The sequence below is a fragment of the Sciurus carolinensis genome, chromosome 1 (assembly GCF_902686445.1).
Source record: "Sciurus carolinensis chromosome 1, mSciCar1.2, whole genome shotgun sequence".
Taxonomy (NCBI): domain Eukaryota; kingdom Metazoa; phylum Chordata; class Mammalia; order Rodentia; family Sciuridae; genus Sciurus; species Sciurus carolinensis.
Window position 1 is genome coordinate 194,293,147 of NC_062213.1, and position 18,157 is coordinate 194,311,303.

An 18,157-nucleotide genomic window follows, 5' to 3' on the forward strand; every position below is an offset into this window, starting at 1 on the left:
CATTATGAAATGTGTGTCATAACATGTCTTCCATTCACAAAAACGCAATGGTGCCTGCTCGGGGTTAAAGCAAACATTTCAAAACATTTCTTTAAAGAGAGATTGAAAGAAATCTCTCTAGCACCCGGACTGAATTGGTTGCTGAGATTAAAGGGAATATTTATCTAAGAGCTTCCTAGCAGCCAAGGCAAAAGGGGAAATAGAGTGGGTTATAGTAGCCTGGTCCTGGGTGAGTTGGTTCCTTGAAATAACCTGGCATTCTCCTGTGCCCATCCCAGCTAGGTCTGGGCATTTCTTCTGCTTAGCTGCTCCAGTCTGGCCGACTTCCTCCACCGGTTCCCTGGCTCTGGTCTGTCTGCAAAAGCAGCAGGTCTCCCCTCAGTGGAGGGGTTCGGACCCGGGCCACTTGGCTCCTCTCGGGGAAACTGCAGAGGGGATTCATAAACCAAAGGAGGAACCAGAATAGGAAAGTTTCCACAGGTCAGGGTCCAGCCTCCTGGGTCTGTGTGTCCAGGGAACTGAATGTAACCCTGTGCCCCACCACAGCGACCACAGTGACTCAAGTCCTACTCGATTCTTCAGAAAAAACCGCCTCGGAGTTCGAATCCTGTGCTACTGACCCCGGCCCATGAGACTTCCACTTCAGCTTCTTCTTGGCATAGAGAACGGTGGAAATGCCCGACACGAGGAGGCAAGGTGGGCTCCCTACAAAGGTGCGGTGAATCACCTTACAAAGACCCAGTATTTTAAAACAAACGTTTTCCAGAAGGTTATAATAGTAGACAAGGTGGCTCATCCCAGCTCCCCATTTGCCAACTGTGTGACTTTGAACAAATTGCTTTACATCTCTGAACCTCAGTTTCCTCATCTATAAAATAGGATAATAGTGGTACCCCCACCTTTAGACTATTGTAGAAGTAAATTAATTAGTACACAATATATCGTAGTACCTTCTTATGATGATGTAATCTCATTTTTTGGTTTATGAAAAAGTAGTCTTCTGGATAAAGCTGAGCCACCTGGAGTCCAGTCCCAGCCCGGCTCCTCCCTGGGGGTGGGGGGGGTGTCATTGAAAAACAATTTAAATATTTACCCAATTCTTTTGAGAATGTTAAATTGGATTTCATCCATAATTTCAATAAGTTTCCTGCTGGTTTCTCGCCCTCTTTGGCCCTTTGCCCACCTCACTCTTTCACCGCATTGCACCCCGCCCCAGCAGACCCCCAAGTCTGGGTCCGGATTCCCTCTGACGCCTCCAAAGCTCCGCCCCCTACTCCACCCCCTTCTCCTGCAGCTCGCTCCGCCCCCTCCCTCCACCCATCAGCAGAGCCACAGGATGGGGCTGGGCTGCGACTGCCTGGACCACCAAGTTTCCTTCCTTGGGGGAGGCAGGGAGGAAGAGAGGCTGGCAACGGGTTATTGATGGTTTCCCTCCCAAAACGGACAGACATCTGTTAATGCAGCTAAATGCACAGTCGCAGGGAGACGTTTGCAAGGTTAATACCCGAGGAGCGGGGCTGTGGGGGCGTCTCTCCCGCCGCGTTCATCTCTGCCCTGTTCACTTTACAGAGTACGCGTCTTTCCTTTTGTGGTGCAAGGGATGGAAGACAGGGCCTCTCGGCACCTCTCGCAGCTGGGCAAGCGTTCGACAAACACCCGGGCTGCACCCCCCAGCTGCCTATTTTTTTCAAAGTTAAGTAAGGAAATCAGGGCAGAGGGAGGAAACGTCATAGAAAGTAAGTCAAGTGCAGGGATGGAATAGCCTAAATCTATTCCACTGCGTCTGTATTTAAATCTTGTGACGCTCCCAGGATGGGCTCAGGATAGACTTGATAAATAACAGCTGTTCTTGGACTTCAGGAATCTCCATTCCTCCCTGAAATTCAACTGGCTAACGGAATCAGAGAAGTTGATGACCCACGGAGAAGCTAGAGGGAGGTCAGAAGGGACATCCCCGTCCCCAGGTTCACACTAGGTCCCAGGCAAGGGAAGGGGAGAGCATGGCCACCTCTGTGCAGGGTTGGGTGAGTCAAGGAAATGGCCTAATCGGGTCTGAGACGCTCTTCCTGACTTCTCCGACCAGAGGCCAGTCAGGTCTGAGCTGGTGCCCTCCCCTGCCAGTCTCTTAACGGGCTCCTCCTCATGTCTTCATGACTATGTCCTCTTAACCAGCCTAAGCTAGTTCTTGAAGAGTCCAGTGATTTCCCCAGGAGCCCATGACTGTAGTTTCAGTTTAGTTATGAAAACAAAACCAAATTAAAAATTAAAAACTTCTGAGTCTCATTCTGTCTGCAGGCCTTGGACTGCCCAGTTTGGCCAGGATCTATCTGACTTGGCACATGGTATCAGTTAAAAAAAAAATCAGCCAACCAAAAAGGATTTCTTGAGGACCCACTGTGTGCTAGATATTACCGAGCATCTATTCTGTACAAGATGACAGAGGCAGATCAGAGTTAGAAGAAGCCAATAACAGTTATCACCATGTATTGGCCATCTGTGAATTGTAAGCCTCTTCGCAAATTCTAGGCTATTCCTTTTAGATCCTGGCGAGTCCTAAGGCTGGGGTGGCTAGAAACTGCACTTACCACCAGATGCTAGCTACCTCACCTCTGAGAGGCTCGCCCTGTGTGGTCTGGCCAATCAGAACCCTTGGCTCCAGTGATTGACCAAAGAATTGACATATGTCTCAATGGGAGTCAATGAGACTCAGTTTGGGGAATGTAGTTGGAACTATCAGGAAAAATGAATACCTGCTTCAGTTAGAGGTGCTGAAACAGTAGGATGTGAGCCTCCTACTGCTGGCAGCCACTTTGTCATCATGAGGTGAGAACCTGCCAAAAACAGACCAGGAGAAAAGGAAGCAGTCCTGAGAGATGGAGAGAAGGGTACTGAATCCTAGTGGCATCATCTGCGCTCCTCCTGGAACCAGGCCTAAAGTTAGCTTTCCCCTGTACTTTGTCATTACATAGGCAAAAGAGTTCTTTCTTTTTGATTGGTCAGATTAAGTTAGCAGTCCTGCCAATTTGATCCCTAATGCTCTGATTGAGCAATTACTGTGACCAGCGACTTGAGCAAGCACCCCTTGACATCCCATCCCATCTCTAGGAGTCTAATCGGTTCTCCCAACACACAATCACATGTTTCTGTTAGTGCATGAGTGTCAGCAGAAGCAGGAGGCCAGCAGACGAGAATCCCTTCCGACTAGCCGTGCCCCCTTGAGCAAATCACTTTCCCTCTCTGAACACTGATTTTCCCACCTGCAATATGGACGTGGGTGGGCATGGGATATTATGGGAATCATAACATCTGTAATATAGAATTGTCAGAATCACTAAGAAAATTCTGCAAAGCACCTACCAAATACTAAATGTCTGGCACATAATATATGCTCAAACTTACTACAGTTGGTGTTCCCAGGGAGCTTCTGGGGAGGTGACCCCCAAGGAGATAAGACCAGGGCTGCCTCTCCCAGGGCAGCCTGGTGGATGGGAAAGACTTGGCTCAGTGATGGGAGGCTCAGTTCCGGTTCTGCTGCCAGCCCAGTGAGTGACTTGGGCAGGCTCTGCTTTTCTCCTTGCTCCCCACCTGCTGCATCCAACATGCCTCCTGACCCTCCTCCCTGTGTCCGTCCCTCTACAGTGAAGAAACTAAGAGCTGCCAAACAAAGCGGGGCAGTGCAGAGAGTTATTTCCACAGAGCCCCTCTCTGCCCGCCAGGTTCGCACACCGGCTGCCCAGGACTCTGTGCCTGGACCTTCTCTCCTACATTTGCCCAGCCTCACTCTGGGCTAGTTCCTGGACCAGGGTTCCCACCAACTGCTTCCACCGTTCCCTCCCAGAGTAGGTTCTCTTTGCTCCTGGAACCCCCTGCCATCCCCAGCCAATTCAACCCTTCCTGCCCTGGTCTTTCCTTCTGACCTCACAAACTCTCAGTCATGCTTCCAACCCCAAATCCCAATTCCTCCAGGATGACATCGTGTTTCATTAACATACTCATTATGCCAGCTCCACATTAGTTTCTTTTTCTCAGCACAATACGAATATAGCAGATCATAAAACAGACACGCTTTCACCACACACATCATGTTTTTCTCCCTCTGTCTCCCAAATTGGGTCACAGCGTTGTGCCAAATCCTAACCATGTTCCTTTCCTGTGTGCACATACACAAAAAACCCACAGGAATTTGCTCTCTTCTTGATTGTCAAAGAGACACAGTCTGCCGAGTGCACTGGTGCACACCTGTAATCCCAGTGACTCAGGAGGCTGAGGCAGGAGGACCTTGAGTTCAAAGACAGCCTCAGCAACTCAGCAAGACCCTGTCTCTAAATAAAATACAAAAAAGGACTGGAGATGTGGCTGAGTGGTTAAGTGCCCCTGGGTTCAATCCCTGGTACAGAGAGAGAGAGAGAGAGAGAGAGAGAGAGAGAGAGAGAGACAAAGTCTCTTTCCACCATACCCACATACATACACAACATAATGCAAATGTACAAACAAATTACACATCATAAAAATATACAGACATGCAGGTTTTGTTTTCCCTGCTTCACTGGCACCTACACAGTATACATGTAGAGACAGTTTCTCTGCTGAACTTACAAATGCACATGACTGGAGAGCCTGCACTCCTCTCTGCTTCCCTTCCACATCCACTTGTGCCTCTCTCAAGCTCACACACACACACACACACACACACACACACACACACACACGTGCAGTAACAATCCCCAAATATAGTCCTCTCTTTCCTTCACACATAAACACACAGGCATGCGGAATCCATCCCTTCCCCCTTTTCTGTCTCCTCCTCCTCTACACACACACACACACACACACACACACACACACGCAGCTGCAGCGCCCCGGGTCATACTCCAGTGCAGGCACCAGGCAGGAGACAAAGGTCGCCGAGACTCCCCGCGCCCCGCAGCGGACACCCCCAAGCCTCTCCCCGGCTTTGCCTGCCCTCAGAGCCAGTCTCGGCGGGTCTGGACTCTGCACCCCAAGACTCGAGCCCGCGCCGGGGCTCCGAGGTCCCCAGGCAGCCCGGGCCTCTAGCTCCCGGCGCGCCAAGGGTTAAGGGGCTCGCGCGGGGGGGCGGGGGCGGTCCGGCCTCCGCGCGTGATTGGCTGCGACGCCCGGGCCCGGGCCCTCGCGCCCCGCCATTGGCCCGCGGCCGGCCCCGCCTTCCTGGGGGTCGGCGCTGAGCCGCGCGCTCGCCCGCGGGGAGCCGAGCGCGCCGCCGGGGCCAGCCAGCCGAGCCGTCCGAGCTGCGCAGCGCCGGGAGCCGGAGCCGGAGCCAGAGCCGCGAGCCGGAGCCGCGAGCCGCGAGCTGCGAGCCGCGAGCCGGAGCCGGGCCGGAGCCGAGCACGCGAGCTATGGTGAGTGCGGTTCCCAGCCCGCGCGCTGTTCCGGTCCAGCCTCGACGGTCCCCGGCAGCCGCGCCGCGGATGGCACCCGGGCCCGCCCGACTCGCGGGGGCTGGGCGCCCGCCGCAGTGCAGCCCCCGCTCGGCCCTCAGAAGCGTGGAGTCGAGAGGCGCCCGGGAGGGCTCGGCTCGCCCCGCCGCCCTGCGCGGGCTTCCTCGCGCGAGGCCGGTCGCGCGGAGCTTGGTTCTGGGCAGCTGGCCCGGACCGGGGGGAGGACTCGCGCTGGCCGGTTCGGCTTGGAGACTGTTGGTGTCGTCTGGTTTGGGGCATCCGGAAGTCCTTTCACCCTGCATGGCGTGGAGACCCTTGGCCGGGTCGGGTTTGAGGGTGGTGATGGTTCCGAGACGTCAGAATCCAGCTGGACCTGAGTGTCCGGGAAAGCTGGGGCGTTCTGGGGCTCCACTTGGGAAGTGGTGTGTGACTGCGCCGTGAGCACCTGCAGGGCTAGGCTGGGACACTCTGGGACTACTGATCCCTGTGGCATGAGGGTTAGAGGCTGTCATAGACCAGGGGCACTCGGAGGCTCTACATCCAGAGATCTGGCTCCCTGGCATCTCCCAGTAACGAGTCTTCAGAGGAGGGGCCAAGTGCTGGCGGCATGGGCAGAGGCACCAGAGAATAGGGGGACCACGGGCAGATTTCATGGCGATCTCTGAAGCCCCATAGGGAAATCCATTTGGGCCCGGCTGGGTCTTGAACGTGGTCCAGAGGGAGTTGTCTCCCACCCAGAACCAAGGCCTTGGGTCACCTCTCCAGGGCCCGGGAATTTCCTCTCCAGCTTGCTGTAGAGGCCACCTGCTTCTCTTTGACCCTTTTCCAGTGGACAAGCTCCTCTGATTCTCTCTCCTACCAGTCAGGTTCTGTGCCCTGTGCAGTGGGTACAAGGCAGCAGGTAGCACAAGGAGACAGGGATGCAGCCACCTCTATTCCTCTTGTGATGCGGCTGCCAAGACTGAGGGGCACACTGGGAACAGCTGAAGACCCTTCAGTGACAACCCAGGACCACTCCCTGTTCTATTCAGCTCTGGAGACTCCTTACAAATTCCCTTTCTCTTTCAGTCACTTCTAGAATCTTCTTCCTTATGCACCAACTGGAAGCTTCCTCCTGTGTACCACCACCTACCTCTTTAGAGAACTGTGGCTTGATTCCACTCACAAAGACACCCAGACACCATCTTAGACTCAGCCTGCCTCCGATTTAAGAATCCCCACTGGAATGCTCTGCTTGGTCAGTTTCACTGTTAGGGGGTGCATTACCTGTGGACCAGCACTTGACTAAAAAATCTTAAAATATGAGTAATAAAAGAGGATAAGATTTTGAGATCATATCATCCATTGTGCCTCTAAGCCCACTCTGACCTAAGTTACGTAGAAGGAAATCTTTTTTCCTCCTTAAAAACCACCATAAAGAAGGAAGAGGGAGAGGTCCCCACCTTGCTTGGTGATACTTTCCAGAGCCTTATATCTGAGAAGCCCCCAACCCATCAGGAAGATTCCAGATTATGGCTTGGGTATCGAACAGGCTTGGGTTCAAGTTCCAGCTCCTCCACTTCCCCACAGGGACTTTGGTCAAGTTGCACCATCATCCCTTGGCTGCACTTGACTCATCAATGACATGAGATGATAAGTCTTATCTCCTAGGGATGGTGTGGAGATGGGTTGAGATAACCCAAGTGAGAGTGTTTTGCTTGGATTTAGTTTAGTTTCCTTTCTTTTACAACCTTGAGCTCAGTTTGGGAAGTTCTACCTAATATCTGACCTATTTGCTATCTGGAAGAAGGATTAATGTTTTTCATGATGTGAGGAGAAGAGGGCAGTGGTATGTAGAGAATACTTTGTGTGTCATCCAGCAGAGGTTTTTTTGAACACTTACTATATGCCAGACCTTGTTCAGGGGAAGAAGAAACTCTGAAATACTGCGTTAAGAGAGCTTCTCCCAGTCCTTAAATGTCTACCCTGGTCCTCAGGCTCTGTTGTGTGTCCTTAGGAGAGGTGGCACTATCACAGGAGGAGAGAGCTGACTTCTGGCTGGAGGGATGAGAGAAGGCATCACTGAGCAGGTGGCATGTGAATTGGAAAATACATCCCAGATAGGGAACCTGAGTGACGTAGGAGCTGAGTGACATGGGACTCAGAAAGGTCAGAATGGAGCTGGCCTGGCAGCTGCATGTGAGGGAGCCAGGCAGCGGGAGAGAAAGCAGGCAGAGGGACCTGTGGGAGCCAGAGCAGGGCTGGGCAGGCAGAGCTGAGGCTCCAGGTGGCTCGTGGAGCACCACGTGTGGGTGGGGTGGGGGCTGACATCAGACTTCCTTGGGCCCAGTCATTTTGGATTCCCCCAAACAGGGTTCCCTGCGCCATGGTTCGTGAGCTGGGGCAGTTCAGGACAGCCAGAGTGTTTACCCCTGGATCTCCCGCTCTGTGGGGTCCTTCCCCCCAGTGTGGCCGAGTTTCCCTGGGCCCTCCTTTGCCGACTGCGTGGGCTGTTTCCTGTTGTCCTGCCTGTCGCCTGCTCCCACCCAGGTCTCCAACCCCTTGGCAGGGAGTCAGCGCTGCTCTTAAACCCCTTGGTGACCGGCCGGGTGGGGGCTCGGGGTGGAGCGCTCACGTAGCAAGATGAGGCACTGGGTTCCATCCTCGGCTCCACCTAAAAATAAACAAAGGTATAAAAAAACAATAACGTTATTGAAAAAAAAACGCTGAGCGGACCGGCCCCGTCCCCACGCAGGCTGTGGGACAGGGCGCTGGGAAGACTCTCGCACCTCCTCCTTCGCTGTCCTCAAACCACCACCAGGCGCAGAGCAGCAGGAGGCTGCGGGGTCACAGTGCCAGAGCAGGCGCAGGCTCCGGCACGTTTGCAAGGCCAGCCAGGCGGTCGGCTCCAGGGAAGGAGCCCTGCCCCGCGTCCCCGCTCTGTCCCTATGGTGCCCCCCCTGCCAGGCCGGGTCCGGGCCTGGGCCACAGCTAGGAGCCGTCCAGCGGCTGAATTGAGGACGGGGTCCAAGGCCCACGTTCGCCTCCTGCCAGACCACCAACTTGCTGTGTGACTGTGGGTCGGCCGCTCTCCCTGTCTGTGCCCCCTTTCCTGCCAGGTGGAGCAAGTGTGCTCTGCTTCTCAGGTGCCACTGTGGGGACACTGCAAGCACCATGAAGAAAAGAGAGGGCAGCGTTATCGTTTGAAGGTGGGAGGCTGGCCTCGCACCAGGCCACGCCCGCGCCTGCCAGCCCCCTGGGCCGGGTGCCTTGAGCGTGGAGGGTGCCGGTCCCTGAGCAGCCAGCACCTGCCTGGTGACGGGGTCACTAACGCTGGATAAGCAGGGATGTCTCCGCCTTCCGTTAGGAGTAAACACGCGATTCCCGGCCAGAATCCGAGGGTCCGAGGACTGGTCTCCGGAGTCGGCGTGGCAGAGTGCACTGGTCTGAGCTGAGGTCCACCCTCTGGAGGTTACAGGGAGGGGGACCTGCAGCCAGTGGTGACCACTTTGTGCTTCTGCTCCGTGTCTTTCGCCTCGGTTGGCCAGGTAGGTGTCTGTGCCATGGCCAAGGTGCTGCGTTCGTTTACTCACCAAAAACAGGTGTGCCTGCCTGGGGCATCCGTGGTCAGCATGGAGTCGGCGTGGAGGGCGCTGTGGACTCTGCCACAGTCCGGTGGACAGGCAGACGTGGGCCGGAAATGACATGCCGGTGCCAGGGGAGCAGGAGGGTACCTGACCTGGGGATCAGAAAAGGCTTCCTGGACAGGACATTCGAGCTGTAGCCGAACAAGTGAAGGAGTGGGACCAGGAAGGCCATCCAGCAGAGGAATGAGCTGGCCAGGCGGTAGAGGAGGCTCCAGGGGCGGTCAGGCAGGGTCATGCTAGGGATTTGGGGCTCGATCCTATGGGCAGTGGGGAGCCACTCAGGAGTTTAGAGTGAGGGCATGACACGGGAGAAGACCACAGCGACTGCTTGATGGAGAATGGCAGGGGCAGTTAGGCTGCTGGAGTGGCCCCAGGAGGGACACGGGTGGTCAGAGCACCGTGCACTGCCCTGCACCCCCACCCCACCCCACCATGCTGCCTGGAGTGGGCTGTGAAGACAGGAGGAGCTGGGGTCCCCGCGGCCCCTTCCTGCGGGCATGGGCCTTCCTCCCCTCCTTTCAGCCAGATACCCACCGGGAACTGCAGCCGAGGGCAGGAGGCAGGTTCCCAACGGCCCTGGAATGACCTGGGGCGCCGCTGCAGGCATCCTGGAGAGGGAGAGGGGCGGCTGCGGCAGTGCTCCTGGGCGCCCGGTCAGCACTTCATCCATCCACAGATAGGCGTGCGGAGGCGCCTCCTGTCCTGACAGCGCGACGTCTGGCAGGCAGCGGAGAACACCACGCTGACTGGGAGCGGGGCCTGGGCTTCTGCCCGGTCTCAGGGCCCTGAGGGCAGGGCGGCTGGGCTAACTGCAGGCCTGGGTGGCCGCCGACAGGCCGAGGAATGGCTCCCCTCCTCCCCACAGGGCTCCTGGGGGTGGGTATAAAGAGAGGGGCAGATGTCTGGAGAGCATTCAGGAGATCCGCCCAGGGAGGGCAATGACATCAGGGCCCCAGAGGGAGCTGCACACAGTGCTTCTGCTAAAGGGTGCGTGGGAACCATGGGGTGCTTGCAGGTGGCAAGACTGAGGGGTGAAGTGGGCCCCTACGACCTGCCTGCCTGGCACTTGAATGTACTGTCTTTGCCGGGCATGGGGGTGCACTCTATGATCCCAGAGACTTGGGAGGCTGAGGCAGGAGGATTGCAAATTTGAGACCAGCCTCAGCAACTTAGCAAGGCACTCTCTCAAAATAAAAACAAAAAAGAGCTGGGATATAGATCAGTGGTGAAGTGGCCCTAGGTTTGATTCCCAAAACCTCAAAACAAACAAGCAACAGCATCTCCCTGATCTTCACACCAACCCCAGGCAGCAGGGCGATCCCTATTTTTGAGTTGTGAAAGCTGAGGCCCAGGGGTCACATAGGGAGCCAGGGGATGGAGCTAGGCAGCAGCTCTGGCTTCAAGCCCCCAGGGACAGGGACGGGGCTGTTGGGAGCTAACAGGACTGGATGCTGGCCAGGCTGAACTGCTGATTATTTATCTGTCACCTTTGTGCTTGTGACAGAAAGCCCTTTCCTCTCCATTCACTGACTGTTCTTGGAACCCGGTGGCACAGCTAGGACTCAAACTCAAGCCTGTGACCCCCATCCCAGACCCTCATGTCCCTGACCCCAGTACAGCCCCTCCCTGCCTGGCACTGCCCAGGGACCACAGCTGTGGATGGCCCAGGCTTTCTGACCACATGCCCCTGTGGGCAGGAGGCGCAGCCCCAGGCCCAAGAGCCTCCTCTCCCCCAAACTCCCCCCGCTCCTTGGCTGGGAGAAAGGAGGCTGCGGCCAGGAGGAGTCCAGTTACCGTGTAAACACAGTCATGTCAATATTTACCTCTGGCTGGAACCTGAGCTTCCCACCTCCCTGCCGCCCCACGGCCATCCAGGTGCACGTGGACGGCTCCTGGCTCAGGTCTGGCCGCTGAGAGCAAGACCAAGGTGGACACCTGCCTCCCAGCTCCAGCTGAGCCACTAGCCCATTATGTGGCCCTGAGCAAAGCCCTCTCCCTCCTTGGGCCTCGGTCTTCCCCTCTGTAAAACGACGTGGCTGGGACGGACCAATCCAAGGGCCGTTTTCAGCAGTGACGTGTGGGGTGACGAGCCCACTGGCTTGGTTCAGAGCACAGCCTTGAAGCCATGCAGACCTGAGCTGGCCTTCGCGCCCGCCGCTTGCCCCCAGCCTCGGTCTCCTCATCTGTGAGTGGGATCCTAGGGGCACCTGCTTTGGAGCTTGTGGGCAACTTGCTGGGCCTGGCAGGCTCTTGGCACAGGAGGGGAGTGGGACAAATGGTGGTGGTGGTGGTGGTTGTTCCAAATAAACATTTTACGATTCTCTGAATCCAGACGCCGGGTTGCGTCACTCAGAAATTGGAGCCAAGGGTGGGGCCTCTAACCTCAAGCCCGCCCACTACTCTGGGGCCACAGGCTGGGCTGGGGGATCCCAGGGTTGAGCACTGCCCCCCGCCCCAGCTGCCCAGGCTTTGGAGTTTCTTCCTGGGCCGAGGTCCAGGGCTGAAATGACCTCAGAGATGTGCCCTGAGAGGAGCGAGGGCGGGCGGAGGGAGCGGAGGGAGGAAGGACGCGTTTCCTAAGCTGCCCTTTCGCACAAGCTCCTGTTCCCAGCCCTGCAGAGGAGGGACTGGCAGCCCCGAGTGTGGCAGGGCAGGACAGGGACAGGGGACTGCCTGGTGGCGGGAGCGGGCCTTGGAGACCAGCGGGCCCAGATTCAAACCTGGCTGCATCACTTTTTGCTGTGTCACTTGGGACAGCGTGTCCCCTCTCTGAGCTGTTTTCCTCGTGTCTCATAAGGAGCGGTTGGAGCCCGTTCTGTGCAGTGGTTGGGAGCGCTGCCTGGGCAGGGCTTCCGAGGAGCTCGGCCGTTCTGCACACGCAGGTGCTCCCAGGCCATCTGCTGCTGTGACTGGCGGGACCGCGAGGCGCTGACACCCGTGCCGGCCTGGGCAGTCCCCCAGGGCCGAGTGTGCCTTTCCGCACACTGAGGCGTGGAGCACCAAGCTGGGGGCTCGTCCTGACAGCTCGACGCCTCCAGGCAGACACACCTGCACACCACCTGGATCAAAGCACAGGACATGTCCACAGTCCCCACGGGGCCCTTGGTCAGCTCCCTGCGCTTCCTGGCCCCTCTGCTGGCCTGGTTTTGAGCGTCGGCCTGGTCTGCATGCGCTCACTTGTGCCTGGTTTCCTTCGGCTTCAGCAGCGCTGTGTCTGGGGTCCATCCCATGGGGTCTGCTCCAGCCTCTGGTCTCTTTAGGCTGCGTTGTGTTGGGGGGATGGACGTGTCAGCGTCCACGGAGGGTTGATCCCAATTTGGGGCTCTGTGACCTTCTCCTGCGGTCTCTGTAGACCCAACACTCCCGTCTCGTGATGCATACTCAGGAGTGGGTCTGCAGGTGGGGCTACGTCTGACCTTGGCAGGAGCCGCCCATTTCCGGAGCAGGTGGGTCTCCTCTTTCCTCCTGCCAAGGCTCAGCGGTGTTTCAGAAGCAGGAGGGAATCTGAGGGCCTTCCCCGCCCCAGAGGCTCAGCTCCACTCCAGCCTTGGCCTGTCCCCACCCCTGGCAGCCCTGGGCTGCATCCTGCCCTGCGCTGAGCCTCTGCTTCACCTGGTGTCCTTCTGGGGTCCTGGCACTGGAGACCCCAGCCACTGGCTCTCCTGCTGTTCGGCTCTGTGGCCTTAGGCTGTCCTTCCCCTGCCCCATCTCAGTTTCTCCCACCGGGAGGCCGAGGGCCCCTGAGCTCGCTGGTGTCTGGTGGTCTCCCTCCTTGGCGTGCTGTTTGCCCCTGCCGGCTGTGCTCCTCCGTTGCAGGTCTGTGCCCCGCGGCCTGGTCAACGGCTGCACCCCTCTCTGTGCGGCGTTCCGGCCTGAGGAGGTGGCGCCTGCCCACATCTCTTCAGAGGGACCCCTGGGATAGGGGGGAGGTGCTCGCTTCTGGGTCCCCTCCCTGAGAGCATCGTCCTCCATCAGTCCCCCACGGGCAGGAGCCCTGGGTGTGGGACACCGCCCTGGGAGGCTCTCCAGAGACCACCTGGCCCCAGGCCCACTTGGGTCCAAAGCCTGCCACCCTCTTGACTGTACTTGGAGCAGTCCACGCCTCTGCTCTGAGACACACCGTCCCCTTCTACTGGGTGGTAAGGACCAAATGAGGTCCCGGCTCATTGCTGAGAGAAGCGAATGGGCAGCCGGGTCCCTGCCTTTAAGGAGCTGCATTCCAGGGGAGGAAGCAGGAGACCAAACAGCAAAATCAGCCAGCCAGTGGGTCACATGGGAGAGGAGAGAGGACATAGATGGGATGCTGTGGTGGAGGCGGCTCTGAAGACAGGGGCTGCTCTCCACGGTGCCAGGGCAGGAGCCAGCACCTCGGCCGAGAGCCCAGGGTCACAGGGAGTTCCCAGCAGGAAAACAGCAGGTGCAAAAGGCCTGAGGCAGGCCAGGAACGTGGGGTGTTGCGGGCGGCAAGAAGGCCCACGTGATGGGGCAGAGGCAGCGAGGGGAAAGGAGTGGGAGGAGGTGGGCGTGCAGGGCCCCGGCATGGAGGGCTTGCCCGGAATCGGGGGGTTGGCATTTCCTTCTGTGTGACGGGAAGTCCCTGGAGGGTGCCAGGGGAGTGACTCAGTTTGGAAGTTTCCGAAGCCCTGGCTGCTGTGTGGAGTGTGGACTGCAGGGGGCAGGAGCGAGGCAGGGAGGCCGGCGGGCGAGGGTGAGCCTGGCCTCCCACATGCACCTGTCCCAGGATCTGGGATTTTATCTACTCCAGGGACAGGCGTGAGGGGACAGGGCTTCCTTCCCAGAGGCTTCCAGATGTTCCCAGCAGCAGGACACAGTGGGCAGATGTTACCTCCAGAGCCAGACACACCTGTTGAAAAACCTCCACTTGAACTCGGGATTCTCTCAGAGTGACCGCAAGCCCACGGCCCCCAGGGACCTGGAGGGCATGGGGCCCGACCTGCCTCCCCTGCTTCTGCACTCCCTGCCTGCTGAGAGGTGAGGGAGAGGAAGTCATGGCTGCATGGTGGCCTGTCCCCTCTGCCCTCTGGGCTGCTGCTCCCACGGTCAGGTGCAAGGCAGTCCTGTGGTTCTGTGGTTCCTGGTGTCCTGGCCTGGTTTGACCAGAAAGCAGTACTTCATCTCTCCTTGCCCCTGGGTGTCCAGGGTGGTGACTCGGCATCCTGCTGGGCTCCTGAGAGCAGTGGGCGGGCAAGGGTGGCAGTCGCTACGAGAGCCCTCGGATCTGAGTAGAAGTGAGACTTCGGCATCATCCACACGAGCTTCCTCTTGGGGAGCCTGAGACTCTGCCTGAGGCCGCACAGCAGGTTAGACAGCCAGACAGACACAGGTTCTGGTCTCAGCTCTGCCACTTAGTTCCAGCTGGCTGAAAGAGGTGACCATCTCTGACCCTCGGTTTCCTCCTCTGTGGACCGGGATGAGGCTAAAGCCCTCCTTGCGGTGGCGCTGGGCTGAGCCGTTAGTGGTTCGTGTGGCGCTGAGAGGCTCGCAGGCTGGTTGTGCTGCAGGTGCAGAGAATACTAGGGAGGCTCTGTCACTGGAGCCTGGGAAGAGCGGGAGGGTGGCCGCATGCTCGCTGTCCAGTCCCAAGGAGTGCGGAGGTGAGAGTCCTGTCGCGGGCCGTCCGCTGCACCTTATTCCTCTGCTTCCCCGTTATAGGTGGCAGGCCCCTGATCGCCTCTGTGACCCCCGAGCACGCACACATGCTCACATGAGCTGTAGCCGTGTCCTCTGCACAGCGCAGACAGGCACTAACTGCCGCCCGGATAGGGACTGCGTGGCTCTCCACCTGCTGCATTGGTCCCTCCACAGGACCCCAGTGCCCGTGTGTGCTCAGGTGGTTAAGAGCAGGACCGCGGAGCGACCTGAACTTCTGCCCCCGGTCCCCACTTACCTGTTGTGAAGGACCTGTCAGCAGCAGGTGACTTTTCCTCTCTGAGCCTCGTCCCCATCCGTGGAGTGCAGATAGCACCTTCCCTGTGATCGCAAATCTTAAGTGAGAAAATACACCCGGACAGGCCTGGTGCACGTGGACTCAAAGAGGAGGGTGGTACCTGTGACAAGATCGGCTTCTGTCCCGGCCTCCCCGCCCATTCTTCTTTCTGCAGCTGCTCTCCCGAGCTTTCCGGACCCCTGACCCTCGTCCTGCGCGCACCGCCTGGCCCATCTTCTCTCGGGCCTCACCTGCTCCTTCTCATTCTCCCTGTGTGGACAGAGCAGGAGCCGGGGCTCCGGCCCAGCCAGCCCCGGTTTGAAACCCCACATCTGCTGCTACCAGAGTAGCCGTCAGCGAGTTGCTTGAGTCTTAGCCTCTGTTGCTGCATGAGCAAAATGGGATCGTACCAAACTCGGAGTTTTTAAATAAGTGATTGCGTTCTCGTAAAGTGCTAAGATCGGTGCCTGCCATACAGCAAGTGCCTAATAAATGTTAAGTGTTTTGCCACTAGGCAGTTTCCTGCTGGACAGAGCCCTGTGCCTTTTCATCTCCAATCCCAGCACCTGGGAGGGGTAGAGTCGGGAGGAATTTGACTCTCTAGGGATCTATCTGTCCAGGACTTGTGTTGTCCTGAGGACACAGGGACTTCAGCCCTGGGGTGCCTATGGCAACCGTGAGGCCACAGGGAGACAGCGGAGCATTTCCTGGTTTGTTTTGTAACTGTTCCCTGCCCCCCACCTGCACCTGGAGTAGACTTTGCATATAGCACCTGCTCAGATTGCCCCACAAACCCGGCAGGTAGCGGTTGTTTGTTGTCGTTCAGAAAGGCGACCCAGGACTCAGGTGAGCCACCTGTCCTCCTCACACCGCTAAGCAAGTGGAGGGACTGGATTTGCCCCTCCGTCCGTCTCACTCTAGGCCATGTGTTTTAAGCTACTGGAAGGAACACTGGGTTGCAGCAGGCCAAGCACCTGCGTGGAAACCCTGGGGCATGACGTCAGGACGCCCAGGACTTGCAGGGCAGTGGCGGCCAGCATGGTGCCTGGACCGCAGGTGCTCCAGCTGGAGGCTGTGGGACCACAGGGCACTGCTGACAGGTGGCTCCGCCTTCTTCCCGAGACTCTGCCTCAGCCCCTTAGGAGTGGGGTCCAGGATCTGTGTTCCAGAAGACCCCCTGATTCCAACACTGGTAGGCCCAGAGCACACGTTAAGTCCTAATTTATCATGGGCCCAACACTGTCCTGCACATTTTATTTTGTTGTTTTAGTCATCAGATCACCTCCGGGAGGGGGAAACTGGTGTGAAGGGAGGCAGGAAGTCCTTCGAGCACTTCCGCCAGTCACCTTGGAGACGTTCTTAACTAGTGTGTCTGAGGCATCTGTTTCATCTTCAAGCCAATCGGATGAGGAAACAGGCTCAGAGAGGTTGAGCAATTTGCCAAAGTCACACAGCTGTCTATAGTGGCAGAGCTGAGATTAGAACCTGGGTCCTCAGCTCCTGAGGCCTGTGTTCTTCTGTCACCCCCCTTTTGCATACCCCCTCACAGAGGACAGACTCCAGCTCTGCCAATCACTGCTGCAGGTGAGTATAGGACCACTAATGGTGACGAGAACCACCTCCTATTGAGACACCCTGGGTGTGAGCAAAGAGACGTGGTCTCAGTTGCACAGATCCCTCTTTATGACCAGCTGGTGTCAGAGGAGCTGTTTCAGGCAGAGAGCAGGGACAGGCAGGAGATCCCTGAGGAAGAAACACTGAAGGAAAGATCTGATGTGCTAATCAGGTAAAGAGATGGAGAGAAAGAATTCTAGGCTAAGGGAACGTGAGCACATGCAAAGGCCCTGAGGTGGCCAACCTATGTAGCATGTTCCACGGAGCTGGAGTAGAAGGCAAGGGGGAAGTGACCCAGGGAGAGGCTGAGGATTGGCCAGGGCTGGGCTCTGCAGGGGCATATAGACCAGGTGAGAGATTTGGACTTTGTCCCTAGGGTGTGCGTGTGGTGTTTTCAAACTAAACTTTATTTTTTAATTACTTTATTTTTAAAAGGCTTTATTTTCTTTAATTTTTCCTATACCAAAATATCCCTTTTAAATCCTCAAAGGAAGAAAAAGCCAAAACATAGCCAGTGGGTTGGAGGTTCTACCCAAATCCAGCAGGGGTGGGAGCAGGGAGTTAGCAGGGTCCCCTTTGCCTTTTATTAACTCATGCCAGTGCCCAGTGAGACCGGCTTGGGGAGGGGCAGGGGTGGACGCAGGATGGTGCTGACCTGGGAGAAGGACCTAGGTGGGGGGGGTGTGGCTTTGACAGGTGAGAGCCCAGCACCCAGGGGGGTTGTGTGAGCTGCTGGCTTCACCCAGCAGGAGCAGCAGGGCCCAGGTGCCAAGCTGGAGCCTCCTGCCTGGAGCCCAGGTCCCTGGCAGCAGCTGCTTCTGCAGGCCCTGCCCGGGCCTCTGGTGGCTGCATCTGCCCCTGCCTCCCCGCAGAGTCCGGCGGCTTCAAGGGCTGGGATGCGGGGAGGACAGCCCTCTGTCTTTGAAGCCGCTGGCGGGGGAGGGGCAGCGGGCTGACCTCCACATTCTTTCCGAGTGACCTCTGCGACCCTGGAGAGACCAGGGCCCTCGGGACCCTGCCCTCCCGGTCTTCGTCAGAGTTCCGCAGAAGTGGGGGTCGGGGCTGAGCAGCCCTGCCTGGGCTGGAACGGGCCTCCAGAGCTCTGCGGAGATGCCCCTGCTCGGAGAGAAAGGGGGCTCAGGGGCCAAAGCCTGGCCCGGCTGCAGGGCTGGACTCCTGCCTGACGGGAGAAGTAGGGAGGCTTCCTCCTCCAGGCCTCAGACGGGCTGCCGGCTGCCGCGAACCCCGAGGTGTCATTGAGGGAACGGGGCCTGGGGCCTCCCTCCTGGCCTCCAAGACAGCCACAGCTCCCCAGCCACCTGATCCGAGCCCCCGTTTTCTCAGGGTTCCATCTCTGTGAGGCTGGGGCTCCCTTTTCCTCGCTGGGCCTAGAGCCCCCTCTCTCTCCCCTCAGCCCTTTCTCCGTGGGAGTTGCCTCCAGGCCCTCAACCTGGGGCTCACTCCTCTCGGTGACTGGTCCCCAGCTTGCCCGGAGCCTAGGACCCTCTCGCCCGCCCCCACAACCTCCCAGGGTCGTGTGTCCCCCCAGCCCG

The 18,157-nt window shown here is 57.8% G+C and overlaps 1 protein-coding gene across 1 annotated transcript in view; it reads left to right on the plus strand.

The window, feature by feature from the left end:
* Positions 1-5,320: 5,320 nt before the first annotated feature.
* Ece1 (endothelin converting enzyme 1) overlaps positions 5,321-18,157 on the plus strand; it is a 94,315-nt gene continuing 81,478 nt past the window's right edge. The window contains exon 1 of the mRNA XM_047545602.1: positions 5,321-5,378. Coding sequence (XP_047401558.1) covers positions 5,376-5,378 — 3 coding nt within the window. The 5' untranslated portion in view covers positions 5,321-5,375. The remainder of the gene's footprint in view (positions 5,379-18,157) is intronic.